General features: G+C 38.9%; 1 protein-coding gene across 19 annotated transcripts in view; it reads left to right on the top strand.

The window, feature by feature from the left end:
- rimbp2b (RIMS binding protein 2b) overlaps positions 1-22,062 on the top strand; it is a 159,827-nt gene that overhangs the window by 95,690 nt on the left and 42,075 nt on the right. For 17 of the 19 annotated variants that reach the window (XR_003674758.1, XM_028456729.1, XM_028456725.1 and 14 more), the window contains 3 exons: positions 12,767-12,856; positions 18,671-18,793; positions 20,118-20,222. Coding sequence is in view for 18 of the 19 variants with exons in the window: in XM_028456725.1 (XP_028312526.1) it covers positions 12,767-12,856; positions 18,671-18,793; positions 20,118-20,222 (318 nt within the window). In the remaining variant the exon portion in view is untranslated. The remainder of the gene's footprint in view (positions 1-12,766; positions 12,857-18,670; positions 18,794-20,117; positions 20,223-22,062) is intronic. The other 2 variants (XM_028456720.1, XM_028456722.1) reach the window with 2 other exon arrangements.

Here is a 22,062-nt window from a genome sequence, read left to right as displayed (position 1 = left end):
AGCTCAGGAAACGAGGCTTAATGCTTCCTTTTTTTTACCTTCTTTAGCCTTGGAAACACTGATGCATCCTTTACCAAAGGAGACAAGATAATGCTGACCTACAATTCCTTGCGGCGACAACAAGGAAACGCACACCCAAACGCTTACGGAAACTCACAATGACCGACAAGATAGATCATGTACTAATGCAATGATATGCCGTGAACAACTTTAAATAATCTACAACCCATATCTTATTATATGTCAGACATATTATCAGATTATAACTGACATAACAGTCACTCTGTGGTTCAAGAAATAGAGACCGTAGACATTTTTAGCCACATTATGTTTTATTCAACATAATTCATATTTCTCAGTGGAAGGTGAATATGAGCAACCATTCTCAATGTGACGTTCTTTTAGTTTCACTTTTGTTCCTCATAGCCTGGTAGCCTCTTTTCCTTTGATTTACATTCAGACCGTGTGATTTTTGAGATTATATCAGCAGAAAGTGTTATAAATGTGCTTTTAGTCCATTTTTGGAAATGTGTAGTTTTTTCACCACGGCAGACGTTGCTAACCTCCGCGGCTGTCGGATTATTATGTCACCTAGTGGAAGTGGATGTAGCGTTACACTTCGCATAGCTAAATCAATAAAAAGAAATAAATAAAAAGGCACTCTAGAAGAATATGCTTATCGATGACATATTCATTAAACAGTTATCAATATCAATATCAGGCACAATAGTAGGCAAAAAAAAAAAAAATTCTGGATTTACAGTTGTTACTGAGGTGGGGATTGGCCTCTGTCGAAGTTTACTTTGCTTCCTTTTAATATACAATCCCATCAGTTTTAGACTACACGTAAAAGCAGTGATTTTACACAAGGCGTTTGTAGTGTGTGGGTTGGCTGTTAGGTAAAACAAGTGTGTTTTATGACTGACATAAAAGCCTCTGCATCTAAGATAAGATTTTGCATTGCATAAAATTATATATATATGTATGTGTGTGTGTGTGTGAAACACAAGGATGCACAAAACAGAGCAGATGGCCAGGAATGAGATTTCTCCTCGGTAAGGTAGGAGCTGGAGGGATTCAGCAGTAATTCAAACAGCAATGTTTGATTCAAGACCATTTGAATTCATTCCCTTCATGCCCCCTAGCCCTCCTCTTAGATGAGCTGTCTTTGTGTGTAGTTCTTTGGCCTACGCAAACACTCCATTAGGACTGTTTTCTGAGATGCTCTCCTGCACACAAGCAGCACTCCTGCTCCTTGCCCATTGTCAGCTTACTAAGTCTGATGCAAGTTACCCAAAGGACAAACTGTCCCCAAATAGTAAGCAGGAATAGGAACCGGCTGGTCTCTATAGACTGCCTCACAGTTCTTATATTCTCCCGCACAAAGAATAAAGTACAGTCTAGAACAGTAAAAACTAATTTGACACAATCACATTGACAGTGACCTCACTCCCTGTTTGGTCTCCTGTGACTTGTGTAAAGGCAAAATATCAGCTGTCCTCTGATTTAGACCCACAACAGTTGCTCTTATTGATGAAGTCCACACTGAGATGGGAATGTATAAAAAACATATTTAATAAAGAAAAGAGCAAAGGATAAATATAACGACCCTCTTCCGCAGGAGGGGTGACGCGCTGAACCCTGAAAGAGTAAAGCAATATATTTTATAGCTGATGAAGAGGAAGGGAAAGGAGGGTGTGAAGCAATGACGTGCCGTGACCACTAGGGTTGGGTAGGCACGTTGCAAATCAAGACCACCAATTACAATTTCCTATGTTTCTGCTGGCAAGTGTTAATTCAATTCAAATCAACTTTATTTGTAAGAAGCAATTTACAACAAAGTCATCTCAATGCACTTATCAAAATATAACATTCATAATAAGAAAGAAAAAACCCAACAAGATCCACATCAACAAGCATTTAGCTATCTAACAAAATCAACATCATAAACACTATTAAAGAAACATAAACAATTATCTTATATAGCCTCCATACTTTCTCAACAAGATATATCTCATGACACGGCAGCACATCGGTTTTTTCTGTTGGAAACACAGAAATACAGAGAAAATGTCAACAGCAACAACTCAGAACAGTCTCAGTGAGGCGCATCCACAAAGTCAATCCTTCTTTTTGTTCCATTCACTGTGAAAACTATGAAACATTTTCTGACCTTTCCTTTGCTGAAGGTCTGGTAACTCAGGTGTTGGTCTCCCGTCTTGTAAAAGCTGTCGTTTTTCCTCAAAACAAAGTTTCTCTATCGTCATCCTGCCTGTAGTGTTATTCCGCCCACTAGCTAGAGAACGTAGCACATGGGATCAATTCACTAATGTACTGTGAACTTTCGTATAGCATTTAGCATAGCGCAGTTACGTCCAAAGGCAGCGTAAATGGTTATCATCTTGGGGAACTGACTGCACATGCGCAAACACATAAAAACACGGTATGTGAACAGAGGCAGAGCAGCAACGCGCTTTTGGGAGGGGGCGTGGCCTCCTCCTGCCTTACAGCAAAGTGAGACTGCAGCCGTTCCAGGAAACAGCGCTGTTTAGTAATTTGGGCTATGAAACGCACAAAATGTGGACACTTTCAAACTTATAGGTACTGTAGGCTATTGGAAATGGAAAAATAAATAATTTATAATTACATTACTGGTGTGAAGTGAGGAAGGATTTTGATGGAAAATTACCGCTCTACAGAGCTCTGCTTGTTAGAGCTTTGTTATGAGACCTTGAGTTAACTGGTTTTTGCTGGCACTGTGAATACAGCACAATCTGTCTGTACTGCCAGTACGTAATCTAATCTAACATGACTCAGCAAAGGAACGTTTGTGTTCAAAAGTACAATGAATAATGCAGTCATTGTGTATAAACATGAAAAATTGTACACATGAACACACATTTGATGATATGATGATTAATATAATAATTGCCGTAACACTTGCCTCTTTCTATCTTCAGTTACCCTCTGATTCCCCCCACCCCACACATTTTTAGAAACACATGCAGAATTGGGTGCAGGTTTAGCAGCGTGTCATGTTGCTGAATTTATAAGCATTTGGCAGCTTTTATATTTGGATGTTTCTTATAAAGTGTAAACATGTCAGCTTTTCTTGATGTGTCCTCATGGTGCTGTCCTGTAATAAACACATCTTGCAATTGAATGCGTGAGTGACAGTAAACATCGTCATCGCCATCTGGCACCTCCACTTCCTTGTGCATCATGTTTATAACTAACGCTTGCTGCAAATGTTTCAACCTGATAACAAGTGTTACTGTGTTGATATTGTTGGAATATCTATTTGCACCGATCAAAGATCAATACCGAGTCAATATTGGACATAAGTGAGCTGAAGATGGACATTTGTCACAGTTGGAGGGGTGAGAGGCCTGCGTCTGTGTTCAGCTCAGCTTTTATTGTGAAGCTGCTTGCAAACACAAACACCTTCTGTTGAAGGTGTGATTGGCATCTCTATTTGCTTGAACACATGGCAGGAATTTTAATTTATTTCAAGATGGACTGCCATGGGGGGTGTCAACTTTTCATCAGATATTTCTGATCTTATTTGTTCATTGTGAGATGAAGTTCATTAAAAATTTCATGAGTACCTTATTAGGATTAACTACAAAGTCATGAGTAACTATGATGGAATTAATTCACATCTTGTCATAGAATAAAATAAATACAAAGATTTGAGAAAAGACCACATCCAATCAAAGCCATTTTGTTTTTCTACATTATGTTGCATATCATGTAAAACACATAATCAGATGATGACAAACAAGCCAATAAAGAGTAAACTGTGTGGTACTTAGACATGGGGCTAAGTTGAGCTGCCCTGGTCACTTTAGACAGAGGATGTCATCTGAATATAACTGCATGTGGATTGGACTCAACAAGGTGTCAGACAGAAGTGGGCACATTTCAGCTTTGATACAAAGATAACTACGTTTGATGGAACATTAATAACGCCAAAGGTATTTCCATCATCCTGAGCTCACTTTAAAAGTGAGCATGAAGCTGAGATGTAATAATGATGTAGGCCAGGGAACAGTAATGATATACAGAGTGGAATGATGACCTCTAGTTGTATACCTTCATAGCAGACACTTATCAACATTTAAGGAAGTATAATTTGAAATAACTTGAAATTCTAGAGTTGCCTTCTAACCGTAGCTTCATAGAGCTGTTCAAAGGAGCTGCCATCACCAATAATAAGACCAGACCCAAAACATTATGAGCGTTTAACTTCTCAAATTAATTTAGTCAAAATATGAAGTATTTAGAGCCAGAGATGAAACGGAATATTCTAGTAATGATAAACTAAAATGTCAGTGGGGATGGCAGAGAGAGATAACATGCACTCAAACTGAAAAATTTCAGAATCAGTATCAGAAATGTTTTATTGGCCAAGTACAGTTTTTAAGACAGCACAAGGAATTTGACTTGGTAGTCAGTGTGCAAAAAAAACCCAAAAAACAAGAAACAAGCCAGCAACAAAAATAATAATAATGATGATAAATATAAAGGATGAGGGATAAATAAAGGATAGCTTGAGAATAAAGGATACATATTATAAATAGAAATAGAAATGTAACTGTGTATTAGAGATAAAATAAAGAAAGTATATACTTTTAATTGTCTGGTATTGTAACTCAACTCACTCAGACACCTTAAGACAGTGTTTCCCAACCAGGGGTACGCGTACCCCTAGGGGTACGTGAGCACATTGCAGGGGGTACGTGGAAAAATTAAGAATTTATTTCCAAGATAAAAAAAAAAATATTCTCAGTCATTTTATAACTCGGTCCGTGTGCGCTATGACTTGTTTCCCTGGGGAGAGAATAACCTGTGGCACAATCAAAACAGCAGAACCCTTTTTACCTGCAGCAAGTGTAAATATGGATAGATGGATGAAACGTCCTGTTGCTGTGGATACAGGAGGGGGAGAGGAGCCTGCCGACAAACGCAAGAAAGATGCCAAACCTAAACCAAGGCTGTATAGTGAAAACTATGTTTTATTTGGATTCACTTCTACGTCCGCGGACCCGCCGCAGCCTCAGTGCTTCTTTTGCGGTGAAATCCTGGCAAATAACTTCATGAAGCCAGCCCATTTACAGCTACACCAGAGTACCAAACACTCGAAAAGTGTCGGTAAAACTGAGGAATTTTACAAACGTAAATCGTCGGAGTTTAAATCAAGACAGAATGTAATGATGAAGGCTACGAGTGTGTCAAACAAAGCACTGGAGGCATCTTACGCCGTATCTCTGCTCGTGGCGAAATCAAAAAAGCCTCACTCGATTGTTGAAGAGGTCATTCTCCCTGCAGCTGCGGCTATGGCTGAAATTATGATCGACAAGAAAGCAGCCGACACACTCAAGAAAATCCCCTTGTCGAACAACACCGTGTCCCGTCGGATTGATGATATGTCGGTGAATATTGTTGAACAAGTAGTGAAAAAAATTTAAAAAGCCGGTCAGTTCGCTTTGCAGCTGGATGAAATGACAGATGTGAGCGGTGATGCTCAGCTCCTGGCCTTCGTTCGTTACAAAGATGTGTCGGACATAAACGAGCATATTTTATTTTGCAAAAAGCTCCCAGGAAAGACAACCGGGGAACAAATGTTCCAAATTATAGACATCTTTTTCAGAGAACACGATTTACAGTGGAAAACCTGCGGTCACATCTGTACTGATGGAGCTGCTGCGATGACGGGGAGTGTGAATGAAGGGACTTTTCGGACACGTAAAAAAGGTAAATCCCGACAATAAATGGCTGCATTGTATTATTCACCGCGAGGCACTGGCAAGTAAGCGAATGAGCCCTGATTTAAGCGATGTTATGGATGATGCTGTGAAGGTGATTAATTTCATCCAATCCCGGCCACTGAATCACAGATTGTTTGAAACTCTTTGTGATGAGAGCGGTACAGAGCACGGACAGCTTTTGCTTCACACGGACGTCCGCTGGCTGTCCCGTGGGAAAACACTACTCAGACTTCATGAACTGCGCAGTGAAGTTTCTGTGTTTCTGACGCAGCATCAGCATCCTCTTGCTTTGGTGTTTGAGGATGCTGAGTGGGTGGGGCGCCTGGCGTATCTCGTCGATATATTTACCAAACTTAACGAGCTCAACCTATCGCTTCAGGGAAAGGAGTCACACATCCTTAAAATGTGTGACAAAATTAAAGGATTCACAAAAAAGCTCAAACTATGGGAGAACAAATGTGATGATGGAGATGTCAGCTGTTTTCCACTACTTGATTCCCATCTTGCCACCACTGATGTTGCCAGGGGTCCAGTAGTCAAACTGGTGAAAGCACATCTGTCCAAACTTTGCATGGATTTCAACCAGTATTTTCAGGACATTGAAAAAAAGTCAGAAGGACTGGATTGGGTGAGGAACCCATTTATTGTGAGTGAGAGCTGCAGCAAACTTCCTGCAAGGCTGCAGGAGCATCTGATGGATTTATCATGTGATCAGGGTCTGAAAATGACCTATGATGAGAAGACATTGACTGAGTTCTGGTGTGATGTGGAGAAGGAGTATCCTGAGCTGGGAAAACATGCATTGATTGAGCTTTTGCCTTTTGGTTCTACTTTATATGTGTGAGGTGACATTCTCAGCTTTGACACACATTAAAACCAAGCAGAGGAACAGACTGGATGTGGAGAACAGCCTGGTAGCAGCTGTTTCCACACTGTCCCCAGAACTATCAAACCTTATGAAAGACAAGCAAGCTCAAGTGTCTCATTAATGCCCAGATGAAGAAAAGAAAGTACAGCTGATACAGTGAGTTTAAATTACAGTTGTTCAGTGTTTTGTTTCTGATTTTTCAAGTTCAAATGAGACATGTTCAAAGAAGCTCGTTTTGTGGGAAATCTCATAAAAGTTATATATAACACATGCAGGTTTAATATTTTTTTGGTATTTATTTATATTTTTTCTAATTTCAACTTTCTAATTTTTCTTTAATAATAATGTATTAGTATTAATAATACAGTATTAATAATAAAAAATGTTTATTATAATATTATTTCTTATATTTATCATTTTTATTGCCCTGAAGGCAACACCATTTTATGATCAATTTGAGTTGAATAAGATAATGCCTGAATATTATTTGTTCAATTTAAGAATAGGAAATAAAATGACGCTTTGAATATTCAGTTGTGTTGTGTTCTACTTTTGAAGAATCATGCACACACATGAGTGAGGGGGTACTCATGGGATGACAAAACAGCTCAAGGGGTACACAAGACAAAAAAGGTTGGGAAGATGACGAGACAACAGCTACTCACATTTTCACACAGCCTGTGAATCACTGTTGTGGCTGAGAGTTGCTGTGGTGTTATAGAGTGACTGTTGGCAGAAGAGATGTGCAAAGTTAAAATCATGATAGTGTGTTGTAGGGGTGTATACAGTGCCGGTCCTAAGCCATTTGATGGCCAAGGCTAGGCTTTAGGTGGCTGCCATTCCATGGCTCATTAAGATATCCTTACAACAAGACTGAACATCTTTGATCGTTTTATTTTTCTATAAATAACCCAATCAAAAATAGTTACCTAAAAAATACTGATAAGATAAATAATACATTTAGAATAAATAAATACTAAATATTATATAGATGTACAGTGTAAGTTAGTATAATATATTCCAAACTAAACATATGTTTAGTTTGGAATAAACGTATATTTATTCCAGTACGTTTGTGTTTATATACTCAATAGAAGGATTACTATTGCAACAACACATCATCAGTTGGGTAGAAGCTTTTGTGTTTATATACTCAATTTGTATTAATTAAAGCCGATGTCTTATATTTACATTTTAGCCAATATCCGATGACAATACATGGATCTCCATTGCATGCAAAGACCTTGAGTAGGTGTTATCAAGTGTAATGCAGCTACCGGAGCTGGCCTTTGCTCAGGACTTACATTATTGTGCTATGCCAATATTATCAGATATGCCGATAATATCAGACATCCCTTTTCAAAAGATTATAAAAAAACACATAATCCGACTTTATGTATTCTCAGTATTTGGGTGTTTTTATGACTAGGGATGTGATGATCGTGATTGGCCGATCTCCATGAAATCAGATCAATCTAAATTCAATCAAATATGGGCTAATTACATAAAGGTGTTTCATGCACACAGCTAAAATGTTGTTTCCAGTCTAAAGAGATGGAGGGAGAGAGAAGGGAAAAGGCATTTGCACTTGATAGTTTTATTTTTAGCCAGCCTTGTGTGTTATGTGTACATATATACATATACTGTATATATATACGTTCAAATTAATCTGGTTGAAATAGGTACTAACCACGTTCAATTGTACTCAATTACTAAAATGCATTATATATAGAAGCAATCATTCTTATCATTTTATTAGCACAGTTATTAAATCAGGTTTACACTAAAGGGCTGTTCTGTTTATCCTCATTACCATGTGTAGGAATGATTTTCTGTCTCATTTAGTCTGTTTGTTCATTTGGTCTTCAGCTGAATGATGCTGGAAGCAGCTCCAGGCAGCAGTGCAGGCCACAGTGTTTGCTGCACTGATTTCTCTCCATCACTGGGTTTGCAGGCCTTTCATAAAACATGTCTTGCCAAAAGATTATGACGTACACTGATCTGTTTAAAGCCTTTACACGTCAATATGAACAAAGACACAGTTGATTCATTCAGTTTAAGACCATTTGGTATGCATCATTATGCATCTTGTTTAAACTGTAAAAAGGATTTGGGATGAGAATGGTAGTACCTTAATCAACAACATACTGGTTTTGTTTGAAATACTTCAATAATATTTCAATGTCTACCCAATAAAATAAAAGCTTCACCCTTATTCCACGAGCTGCACAAATACCTGGAAGCTCAGCCAGCACATATTAGCTTTATATTGAAGGATCAATGGATATGAATAGGAATGGTAATGTAAGAAAAAGGTGGCTTCCCCTCTCTGGGTCGGTGGAGAGTCCTTGCCTCAAGTGGAGGAGTTCAAGTATCTCAGGGTCTTGTTCACGAGTGAGGGTCGGATGGAGCGTGAGATCGATAGACGGATCGGTGCGGCGTCAGCAGTGATGCGGTCGCTGTATCGGACTGTTGTGGTGAAAAGGGAGCTGAGTCGGGGGGCAAAGCTCTCAATTTACCAATCGATCTACGTTCCTACCCTCACCTATGGTCATGAGATTTGGGTAATGACCGAAAGGACAAGATCGCGGATACAAGCGGCCGAAATGAGTTTCCTTCGCGGGGTGGCTGGGCGCACCCTTCGAGATACGGTGAGAAGCTCAGTCACTCGGGAGGAGCTCGGAGTAGAGTCGCTGCTCCTTCATGTCGAAAGGAGCCAGCTGAGGTGGCTCGGGCATCTGTTTCGGATGCCTCCTGGTAGCCTCCCTCGGGAGGTGTTTCAGGCATGTCCTATTGGGAAGAGGCCTCGTGGAAGGCCCAGGACACGCTGGAAGGACTATGTCTCTGAGCTGGCCTGGTGTCACCTCGTGGTCCCCCCAGAACAGCTGGAGGAGGTGTGCATGGATCGAGAGGTCTGGGCATCTCTGCTGAGACTGCTGCCTCCACAACCCGGCCCCGGATAAAAGCGGAAGAAAATGGATGGATGGATGGATGGATGGTAATGTAATCTGCTGCTTGCATGGGGAGTATTAAATTGAGTGGACACAATTGAGGCCATTTGAAATGCCAATTTGGACACAGATCACATTTTGTGACATAAATGAAACTAATGGAACATCAGCTGATCTCAGATTAGATCTGATCATCTTTCATTATCTGCAGGCTAAGGTTTATTCAACATCAACCGAGGTTCTCTCCTATTTTGAGTGAGACTTTTCTTCATGCATATCAGAATGTAGAAAACCTGGTAATGTTTGAGTTTGTTATTAAAGAATAAATCAAGAAAAAAACAGTTTTCAGTCTACTGTAATTAAGCTCATTTGTTCCTGTTTCTAGAAAGAACAAGAAGACAGTCGTTAACATCCCGCGCCAAAAAAAAAAAAAAAACAATGTAACAAGGACAATAACTGCGGAAGAAATAAAAGCACACCTCTCATTTTCGAACTCTATCATGGTATTGATACCCTGAAGCCACACAATTTGTTTATCCTATCTTAAACAGTTTCTGAGAAAAGCTGTCCCCTTTAACTCGGACGAACGGACGCACTGACGGACGGAGCCCAAACCTATATTCTCCTTTCACTTTGTGGTGGGGAATAATAAACTAGAAAACTGGAACCAGACATCCTATTGATTGCACTTTGCACACAAAATATTTTTCCTTATAAAAGAAAAAAAAAAAAAAAGCTTCTCCAAGCAGCTAGAGGGAGACCCTTGATTAACCCCTAAAGACTCCTCCACTCTATGTGACTTGTTGACAGAGCAATTTTTTTTAATGTTTTACATTGTTTATCAAATTGCAGTGCGACAAAAACAGATGAAAATGTTCAAAATTATGAAATATTGTAAACGTCATTGTGGACAATAAAAACAAAAGTGGGATCACAAGTGATTTGAACAATAAATAGTAAAGCTGTGATAACTCAAACATATAATACAGATTAGAGCTTAAATAGTTACATTGTGTGTATGTATTATGCTTAGTACTACAGCGTAAATCATAAATATAACACAGAATACCATTATATTTAATAATAATACTATATGTAGGTTGAGAGTTGTTTCGAATAGTGAAATCAAATGAATTTTGTACAATATAAATATAAAATACTGTTCATAGATGCCTGGAAATGGAGAGAGGTAAAATGGAAAGTAGAAAGTACAAAAAAGGAGACAGAAAATACTAAAAAAAAAAAAAAAAGGTTTCTTGTTCATGGTTTAACGTTCGGGCAGCAGCAACAGAAGAACAAGAAGACACTGTGGATGTCGCTCTGAGTGAAACTCAACAAACACACTTACCAACCCCCCCTCCTCCACTCACTCACCTCAGCGAATAGATTAAGATAGAGTCAAATGAAGAGTTAGTAAGCAAAAAAAAAAAAGAATAATAGTTAAATTTGGAAATGGTTTGGCTTCAGACGTCACTGTGCATGAGTGAGTGAGTGAGTGTGCACAGTGTAGAGGTCCATAACGTTGTAAACAGGATTCAAAACAACTTGTTACCGTCACACGGCATGTTTATTGTAGGCAGGGGAAGCTCAAACACTGCTTATGTTGTTTCAGATGGTACGGTAACAGAAAAGTAACATGAAGCTCCATCCATGCGCTCAGTACAAACCAAGAAGTAGAAAGGTCTGACTCAACTCTGGCATTATGTTACCATGGCTCCCTTAAAGGGACAGTCCTCAGAAGGCCATCGTTGCAGCATGCGTGTGTGTTAGTAGTGGTAATAGTACCTGATAAATTCACAATTGTCAGTAATAATAAATCAATAATTGATAGTTAATTGTAGTAATACAAAAAAAAAAAAAAAAAAAAAATGTACTGCACTTTGGTCAGTTGAAGTTTTTTTTAAAATGTGCAAAAATGCACATAATTTGTTTTATAAGTTATGATATTGTTTTCTATACTTATATTATTAAAGATCCCTGTGTGACATTTGGTTTTAACTGACTTACCTTATTTTAAGAGTTTGCCTCTGAAAAAAGAAACCAATAATGGGTACGTTTTGCTATAATAGTTAGGGGAGAACCCCTATTCACAGAGAAAACATCAATATATATATATATATTGATTATTGCCATATATATTGATCATTGCCATTCTGGTTCAATTGTATGCATCAAAGCATCATCTCAAGGCAAGGGCAAAATATCGAGATATATATCGTATATTGTGATATACTTGATAGCTTGAAAATATCGAGATATGAAAAAAAGGCCATATCGCCCAGCCCTAGTTGGTGCATGTCACTAGTCGGGTGGGTGTGTGTTTGTGATGGATATAATAATTAATTTTTATTTAATACATTTTTATATCCTCAATTTTTAAAAACATATTATATGTAATAATGCAATAAAAGCTCTCCATAAAACAGTGTGTTACACAGGCAAATAGCCTTTTTTCTGTGTTCCTGTCAATTAACAATATGGTGATTCGAGGAAGCAAGAGGACACGTTTTCTCCTGAACTGTCCTCTGATTCATCCTTCATAACTAAAACATAAGAGGGCAAAAGCAGAAGTACCACCCGGGCCATTAGGAAGCAACCTATTTACTGTAATTGTATCATGCATGAGCTGCTAGGTTTCTTAGCTCCTGACGACAACAACCCTCAGTCTGTGTGCTGGCTTAGCTACGATGTAAATTGCACATCTCAAAGAGCTCTCCAGTTGACACTGCAAATTGCATCCACAGCACGTCGCACCACTGTTGATTGAATGTAATTACGTTTTCCTCCCTTGCAATGAGGCGTTTTTTTTCCTCCCCACTCCATGCTTGACACACTTGAGAGGAATATTGTTCTGTGCATTTTTATTGCTTTTGATTATTTGTTGCACTCACAGCTACCAGGGGGACCATGTTTAGGCGTCTGTGTTTCTTTGTTTTGTCTATGTTTGAATGAAGGGGTAAGAGCTACTATTATTACATCAAACTGCAGTGGTTAGAACAACAGCTTCTTTTATTCAGGTTTTCATGAGTATACAAGCAAACCTCATACAGACCGCTCGGATAAATAATGGATAGGTTATTGCTGACAACATGCAGGGGTTTGAGTGCTGCGCTCTTTTCTAAAAATGAGTACTTTTTGGAATGTAAAATGCTTTCTTTCTCCCTGTGATTTTCTAGGAGAATGAAAGTCAAGACTTTCTTCAGGAGAATAAACATTTAAGTCTGCAGTTGTTCAACAACAGCCACAGCACATTTGAATATGAGAAGGTAAGACACCAAAAACAAGATCCTGTCTGAATTGTCAATGTGGCTTGTGGTCACTTTTTTATTCATATTAGTTGATTTTTGGGCTGTTAATGTCACATTAGAGCATTAACTCAAAATGTCAGGGTTATCTTTCTCAAAATTTAAATAATAAATTAAAAAGTGATACAGTACATAAACAAGTAATGAAGGAAAAAAATAATTTAAAGGTCCCACGTCATGCTTTTTTTCACCCCCAAACTCGCCTGTTTTCAGAGTTTTAGTCGCTGAAAAGTCACTTTCTGAGCAACTCTACACAAACAGGCTGGTTTGCGGTTTACTTATGCATACTCATGAGTGGGCGTATCTATAGACAGGACACTGACTTCCTCCTCCCCTTTATAAACGTGGTGGCCGGAACATACATAGACTGTAGAAAATACATACATAGCACTGCACGAAGGACGCTGAAATGCTCACCTTTGTGGGCGTGTCTGTTTACATGTCAATCACGGCAGAGAGCTTCCTGGTGGCACGGCTTCTCCAGCTCAGTGCTGTGTCAATTTCGTCATCAAAGTGGGAACGCGTCATTAAATTGGAGCAAGGTGTTTGGGCTCACCCTGCAGTAGAAAGGAGCAAATCACCCTCTAACTAACGATTGAGAGAATCAATGAAAAAAACACTTTGGCAATGTGTGTGAAGCTCAAATAGCACTTTTATGATGTTTAAAGCACGGAAAAGTTCATTTAGCATAACATGGGCCCTTTAAATGAAACTAGAAAAGAGATGGATGGATGTATTTGTATTGTTACTATTTCCTGAAGCAGCTGACTAGCAGAATTGTGCTGTTGTGTTACTGGTTAAAGATGTGTTATCACCACATAGATGCCTCTCAGAGCAGCCATCTCGAGGCTTATCGGGCTGATAGATATGAGTGCAGCACTCAGCAGGGCGGTGTGGATATTAGCCCTCTCATTCACCCTGTGTTTGGTTTGCTGTTGTGTCTGAACTAGGAGGGGCCAGCAAAGGACACCGCCTTCCTCCCTTTAATAGACTATTGACCTGTTTCTGCTGATTTTGATATAGATTCGCTCCATCTTTCTAAATTAGGTTTGAGATTCGCGTCTATCCATGTGGATAGTTTTCTCTGTGTGGAGGCAGGTCGCTAAAAGGCGACTCACAGATCTCTGTGTGTGTTTTGCTTTGCTGGTGTTTCTTGAAACGCCGTCCTGGAGGAATCATTAGTCATTCATGGCCGCTCTGAAGGAGCTTGAACACATTACAGCTGCATGAACCAGTCATCCCACTGCTAACCGAGGGATTTAAACAGCTGACTGAGACATCCACAAGAAGATTACAATGCATTACAGGGAATATGTAGGAGGAAAATATTATACATATTGACATTGACCACATCTGCCAGATTGCTGAGTGATAACATGAAATGTCTTGTTGAATAGTTGATGGATACTGTCTTCAATAGCAATGGAAGCAATCAAATTAAATTCATTTGTATTTGTATTTTAAAACAATTGATGTATGGTTTTCTTTGGTTTGAAGCAGTTTTTTTTTTATATTTTAAGTTATTCAAATTAAGTATCAGGAAAATAAGTGCTTTTAAAAGTGAAATACCAGTATGTACAGTGTAATATGTGTTGTATAAAAACATGTATTTTTTTAATACATTACTGACTTTCTTTTGTTATCTCATTGACTTTAAAAGTGGGAACCAAACTGTAACTGAATATTACTGCTGCTAAATACTACATAGTTGTTATCTAGTTTATATTGGTCAAAGACATACTTTGTTTTGTGCCCATTTATGCATTTCTTTCTTAAAGCTTTCTCTTGTAAAGTTTGTTTGTTCATGAAGAAACTAGTAGTTGATGTACATTTGATTTAAAAAGCAAAGCCTATATTTGAAAACTAACTCTAAAAAACATAAAATGTAATATCAGCTGATAAGTGTGTTTTTTGTGTGGACATTTAATTAATTCATTTTATTTTTCCCCAATGTCAGCATTTGTAGTCTTAGGTTGGCACTCCATGAAGTGCAATCTTTTTCTTGACAATTATGCATGTTTTTTTCTTGCAAAAAGGAAATCATTAGATTTTGTTGTATACTTGGGACCACCACCAACCCTCCATTAAAAGGGGAATAAAAAACTTTACTAGGGAAAATTTGTAAAGAGAGGTCAGTTGTTTCCCCACTGACATTGAAAAACCAATATGTGCTGTTGTTAGAAATACATTTTTATTTTGTCTGAAGCAAATTAAACAACTTCAACTTCAGCTGAATTAATTGCAACTCAGGTCTTAATCAGAACAAAGAGGACAGAGCACATTAGTCCAGTTTTAAAGTCTTTACACTTGCTCCCAGTCAGCCACAGAATAGACTTTAAAGTTCTGCTGCTGGTGTATAAATATGTGAATGGGTTTGGTCCAGAATACATCAGTGAGATGTTAGTCAGTTATGAACTCAGCAGGTTTCTCAGATCTATGGACACAGGTCAGATAGTGGAGCCCAGAGCTCACAGTAAACATGGTGACGCTGGTTTTAGTTGTTATGGTGCAAAGAAGTGGAACAAACTGTCTTCACCCAATGGGAACAAGTTAAAAACTCTCCTTTTCTCTTCTGCCTATAACTGAGAAGGAGGTTTTTAACCATGTTATTGTTGATTTCAAACTCTGTCTATGAAAATGTGCCTTTCCTGTATTCATAGGTTTGCATCCAGGCGTGATTCTGTGTGCGTGCAGCATGCACATGTATTTATGAGTTCAGGTGTTCAGCGTTTGTGGATGAACTATTCCTGAATGTAATGAAATTAACTTTCAATTTTTAAAATGACTACATCTTTTCTTTTAATTCTTCCTTAACTTGTTACATACAAAGAAAGGGGGAAAAGATATTCATAATGGATTTGATAGAAATAAAATGAAATGAAAAAAAAGGACAATTAAATAACCTCACAAACTCAAACTGCTTCTATTTGAGTAAGCTATGCATTACTCGCATGTTTAAGCATATAGACCATTCTCTGTATTGGGTAACAATATGATGCCTATTGTTGGTGTTGGCCAGACTCTCTCTATCCACTGCTCTGCCTGCACTAAGATAAATATCTAAAGCTGCTCTGTATTTCCCCCTATATTCAATCTCAGCTATTAAAGAGCTTAGTTCAATATGAATTTGCAATATTTAGGTTTTGTTTATTGGAGTGTTTGACCATTCATCCAGAATGGAGCATTGGGTGAGGCAGATAGTTGATCAAAGAGACTTGCATTCGCGGCTCTAATTCATCCCAAAAGGTTTCTATCAGTGTGAGGTCAGGACTCTGTGTGGGCCAGTCATGTTCTTTCCCAATAAATGCTTGTCCATTACTTTATGGACTCAGCCTTGTGCACTGGTGCACATTATGATAGAAAAGAAGGGGCACGATAGCATACTCTAGACCAGTAGTTCACAAACTTTTCACACGCCCGTACCCCTTCAGACATTTAACTTGAAGCCATGTACCCCATACTCCTGCACACTTTAAAACCTAAATTAATGTGGGTCCTGCTTTTAAAACAGGCAGGTTTGGACAGAAAACATCCTATTAATCTGTTGGTGTCATTGATCAGATTAATGCAGCAACAGATGCTGTCAATGAGTTGATCAGCACCATTTAAATATGATCTATTGAGCATCATCCAGCAGGTCTGACCTCCTGAGTAGTCCCGCACACTCTCATTTGTGAATATTGTGCCTGCGTAAATTACGCATGCTGCTCAGCTGATTCTGGCCTGACGCTCCTGCCATCAACGTGACACGAGAGTTTTACGCTCCAAACATGTAGAGAAAGACACAGAAGCGGAGCAATGCGTCCGGACTTCGGAGCAACATTTTTGGATCTTCGCGCACAACATCCTCAGCCACATGCACACACGCACGCATGCGCACACACACACGCACGCACGCACACACACACGCACACACACACACACACACTATGAGGACTGTGTACGCCTGCACGTCTAACAATTTTTTCCAAGTGATTACATGTCACGTTGCTACATAGTGAAGAGCATCTGATCGCTATAGCTTCAGTCACGCCACACCTGCCACTACCCTTAACTACTTAAATTAGGAAAGTTTAGAGAAAGTTAGGCAGGCAGATACATGTGGGATGGATTGGTGCCCCCCCGCCACACACACACTTTACTCTGCATTTTCTCATTCAGTGGCTGTTAATATTGACTATTGTTTTATTAAAATAAAATTGTAGTACTAGAAAGGTTAACTGGAGTCTTTTTTCCAGATCCACGTTACTATGTGTCATCATTTACTGCAGCTGATCTCTGCGTGCATGTTTGCACCTGCTTGTCAATTGTACTATTTTACTGTGCTAAAACAATTACTGGAAACAGTTCCAGCTTTGATGAATTGCATTGCTTCCACTGCATTAATTTATTTGCATTTCCCCCTCCCATTTTTTTGCTTCCCTTGTGAGATCCGGATTGAGACCGCCCCTATTTAAATGAGCTTTTTGATTGTTTAATGTGGAGGAAGTAAAATTTGAGGCACATGGACTTCTCTGTCTGCTGCACTGCACAAACATTTTAATAATGTAGAAAATGAAATAAACAAAAAGTTTTCTTTTGTTTTTAAAACAAAAACAAACTTAAAAACCTAATGATATTTTTTCCCTTTAATTTAATGTCAGTGATCACCACTGTGTAAATTACGCGTCTGATCCGCTGATTCTGGCCTGACATAAACACAACACGAGACTTTGACTCACAACTGGAGCCTTTTTTTCATCTCTGCTGTATTTTCTGTTGACTGTGTCTGTCTGCACCTGCTTCTCAGTTGTAGTATTTTTCTGTACTAAAACTATCACCGCAAACAGTTCAGATTTCATGAATCGCATTGCGTCCCCTGCATTAATTTATTTGCATTTCCTCCTCCCATACTTTTGGTAACCCTGGAAGATCCGCCTATTATGCACTCTGACGCGCTGAAGTCCTGATTCCCTGGGCTTTGTACTCCCTACGTTTCCACGTTTTAATACCACTAAACCTTATGTGAATGCGCCCCGAAGTGTACTACTAGAGCTATTGCCTGAGCTACGGGGCAAAGCCTTACTCCACAAAAACAACCTCAATTTTCACACTTTGTACAGTACAGTGACTGTTCTCCAAGCAACCTCCAAACCCAGACTGTGTAAATCATCACTAAAGAACACATATCCAATGCTGTAAGATCCAGTAGTTGCATGTGTTACACTATTGCATCCAAGCACCTGGTCATGTAAGGTTTTGATTCAGCTGTTCAGCATTCCATGCAGCTCTCTGCAGGCTGAAGTTCACAGTCAATTTGGAAAGAAAATTGGTGATCTCTGAACATGCATTTGATTTAATATTAAAATTCAATGCATGTTTTACATCACTATAATGCTAAAAATGACACTATACCTTATAAAAAACAATGTTCCAAGCTATCAAAATATAAAGCATTAAAAGAAACGAACAACCAATATGAAATAATAATGTATTTCCTAGAATCAACCACAGTTAATCTAAAACAGCATGTACAGTCAGAAGAGAGTGTCTCCACATCAGTCAACATCTTTTTGAAAGTAAATACACAAAACAGGTCATTGGGTTTTAGGTTATTTTACAAATTTACAAACATATTGCAGGGCTTGCAAAATTACCCTGAACTGAAACTGTATGATGGCACTCATGAGAACACCTGGCTCATTAGAAATACAACATTAAAAAAAAGTCTAGAGTAGATTATTTTCCTAACTCTGCTGTATCTCTCTGCTTTGTTTGGTGTGTTTTTGTCACCAGGTGAAATCTGAGTATGCTCAGCTCAAAGAGACCATTGGTGCTGTGACGCAGGAGAGAGATTTAGCCCTGTGGGAGAGGAACCAGCTCCAAGGCAAACTGGAGAACCTAGAGCAGGTGCTCAAGGTAAGCAGGCCAGCTCAAAGGGCAGTGCCAGCGTCCTGTACTGCTTTCATTCCTCGCTCTGGTAGTCCTTTCTTCGTGGGAATGTTTTAAAAGAGCTTTTCCCTTGCCTGTACCCTTACCACTTTGTGTGGTACTCTACCTCCATGTAGTAATATGGGATAAATTGTCTAATGTCCCCGACATGTCTGTTGCCTTCCAGTGTCGTGTCTGGAGGTCTGACCAGGAGCACTGAAAGAGTAGAAGCTTGGACCAGTCTGCCCTCTTTCCTTTCCTGCCCTTTAATGTTGTCCTACCCTACCTGACCAGCCCCCCTCCCCTCTCTCTCCCCTGCTAGATTTATAAGGTATCACGACTCTGTCCCCCTGTTGGAAGGCAGCCCTGCCACGTTACACTGTATGCTTTATGTCACCTCAGTGGCTGTGCGTTTTCTCTCTTTATCCATGGACTGCTTACCTTACATATGAATGGTCACGTGGCTATAAGGCCACAGCACTGTGGAATGTGATTTATGCATGAGGCAGGACAAAGAGTTTGGCTTGGAAGGGGGAGGAAAAGGACACAGACAGTCTGAGACACTCTTCACGATAATAATGTCACCTAGGATTCCAATGACATTACCTATCCTGGATTTAGCTGTTACTGGCATGAAAATGTAATTTGCTACCTTCACCTTGCAGTGTGGCTTATTACTTATCAATAGTAACTATTTGTACATAGTGTGACTGGATAATACACATGTACTGACATATTAAGAAGCTCACATTTAGTCCCTTGTATGGCTTTTGTTGTTCACATGGATAACAGACAAGTGAGCACGCAACAGAGTTTGCTCACCCTTTTTACGTAACATAAAACCTAATATTGATCATGCAAGATGACAGCAATTCAACTACTCTTTGTAACTAGATTTACAACCAGTGTTGTGTTACATAAAGGGAGCAGCAAACCCTCTATGGAAGTATTTTTTGTTCACACAGCTAAGCATTTGTGGTCCTAATTCATAAGCACCTTTGTGCTGATTTTCATCCGATCAGGCCTGCAGATCATTGGACATAAACATTTTCTCCAACAGCATTTGTTGTGGCCCGAGTTTATGTCTTATTGTATCTAGGGACTTTATAGGTCACTACCCTCGAAAGCAACCTTTGTTTGTTTGACATGTGCATTTGTAATGCCTGTGTAGTGTGTGAAGTTTAAAACAAGCGTTGCATATCTGTTATGGCTCAGCATTGTTAGGTTTTAGTTCCACTAACGGCACCGTTGTCTTTGCTCCCCATCCAAATCTTCCCCTCCGGCTTTCCATCCCCACAACCTTTGTGGACAGCATATGCGTGAGGCTGCAGAGCGGAGGCAGCAGCTAGAATTGGAGCATGAGCAGGCCTTGGCTGTACTCAATGCAAAGCAGCAGGAGATTGACCTTCTTCAGAAGGTAAGAAAGCCTGCATGATGGTCACAGCCCCACCTGGCTGGCCTTCCTCGCTTGAAGAGCAGCTAGTTGAGCTGCTGTTAGAAAAGGTGATGGTGAATTGAAAGGCTTATATTGGAGAATATGTGTCTGACCACAATCTCATTTTACCGAACACTTTCATCTCCTTCCCAACTGCAGCCCTCCTCCTAACCTAATCCTTCAGCTGTTTATTACTGTCCAAACCCTTAATTCTCAGGATTTGGTGACCTCACATTTGATGCAGGCTATCAAATCAGACATTTGAAACCTAAAGTTAATATGACACTTTTTTGAGCCTTTGAAATAAATACTCCTGGATGAGGCCAACTGATGCTCAGGCTTCCTGTTGTGTGCACTGGAGCGTGCTCTAATATCAGCACAGACTCAGCAGTGACTGAGATGGCTGATAGAATACAAGTGATAGAAACCATTACCAGTATTGTCTCTGGAAAAAAAAAAAATGTCAGTGGTTTTGCTACAGTGCTCCAACTTCACAGGCAGCAGCTCTCAGCTTTGTTCTCTTATTAACACAAGCTCATTACTGTCTTATCTGCTTCCATACACTGGCTGCTTTCTTTTTTCTCCCAAATTAATTGCCTGCAAAGTAGATTTATGGAATTGTTCACATATGCTCTCATATTTATGTAGAGCTCTTACTTTTGTCAACAGATGTTATTTAAAAAAATATTTAAAAATGTATTCAATTAATTCTGGCACATACACAATATACAAACCATATTATTTTAAATGCACTTCAATCTTACACAATTTGTAAATGCACATAAAGCATTTTACGTACTGTAGTTATTTGGAAAGTTGTCATATACACAAGTAATTGTGAAATGTGAAAAATACACGGTGATAGGAAACATAATTGAACTAAAAGGAAGGTCTTGTGCTTCATTTTTACTGATGCAACTTCACTACCTTTACCAGGCGGCAAAGGTTTTCCTCAACCAAATCAGCTGTAGATCTTGAGCAATGAATGCTCTCGCATGTTTACATCAAAATAAGAATCCAATCAGCTCTGGTTTGACTCCCAGATGATTTGCACCACAAATCTGGCAAATGAAAAGGGGTTGATACTTTTACATTTTTGATTCTCTAGTGTGTATAATTCACAATGTTAGTTTTTGTTTAAAGCTTCAGGGGAAAAAAACAAATATTTTTTTTAATAATAAAGACATACAAAAATAGAGTAGGCCTCATAGACCAATAAATCAAATTTACTCAAAAAATGTCAAAGGTTAAAATTGCCACTTGCAAGTTTGTTTTTAACTCCATCACAAACAATGGGTTTGTTAAAAGTGGTCATGTGACTTGAACTTCATAAAAGTTTTGTGCATTGCATTGTGGGGTTGGTAATGCAATAGAATGTTTGAAGTTCCATTTTTGATATTTAGGAAGTGTTTTTCTCAATTCTTGAAGTGATTTCCTGTGTTCTACAAACAAGGAAAGTGATTAGTGATTAGTTTGTTTATGGTGGTCACCGTCATGTGACGAGACTCCTCGAGATTAAATTTCAGCTACAGTATATTCAGAGGTTTCCTTGGAAGCCACATATTAACATCCTATTGTTTTGACTTTCAATGTGGGAAAACACCAAAAATGCCACGTTGGCAGTGTTTTTGAGGTCACACTGACATCAGTAGTGAATGAGAACACCATATGGATGAAAAAGATACAGGTAGAATAAAAATAAAAAATAAATACTATTTGTCCATTGTGACAAAGAGTGTTTTAAATAACTTATTCTTCAAAACATAGGCGCTGTGGAAGAAAGTTTTCTTAGCTATTTTCTATCTATGAATGGAATATGTCA

Source organism: Gouania willdenowi, chromosome 9 (assembly GCF_900634775.1).
Source record: "Gouania willdenowi chromosome 9, fGouWil2.1, whole genome shotgun sequence".
Classification (NCBI taxonomy): domain Eukaryota; kingdom Metazoa; phylum Chordata; class Actinopteri; order Blenniiformes; family Gobiesocidae; genus Gouania; species Gouania willdenowi.
This window is presented reverse-complemented; position numbering and strand designations above follow the sequence as displayed.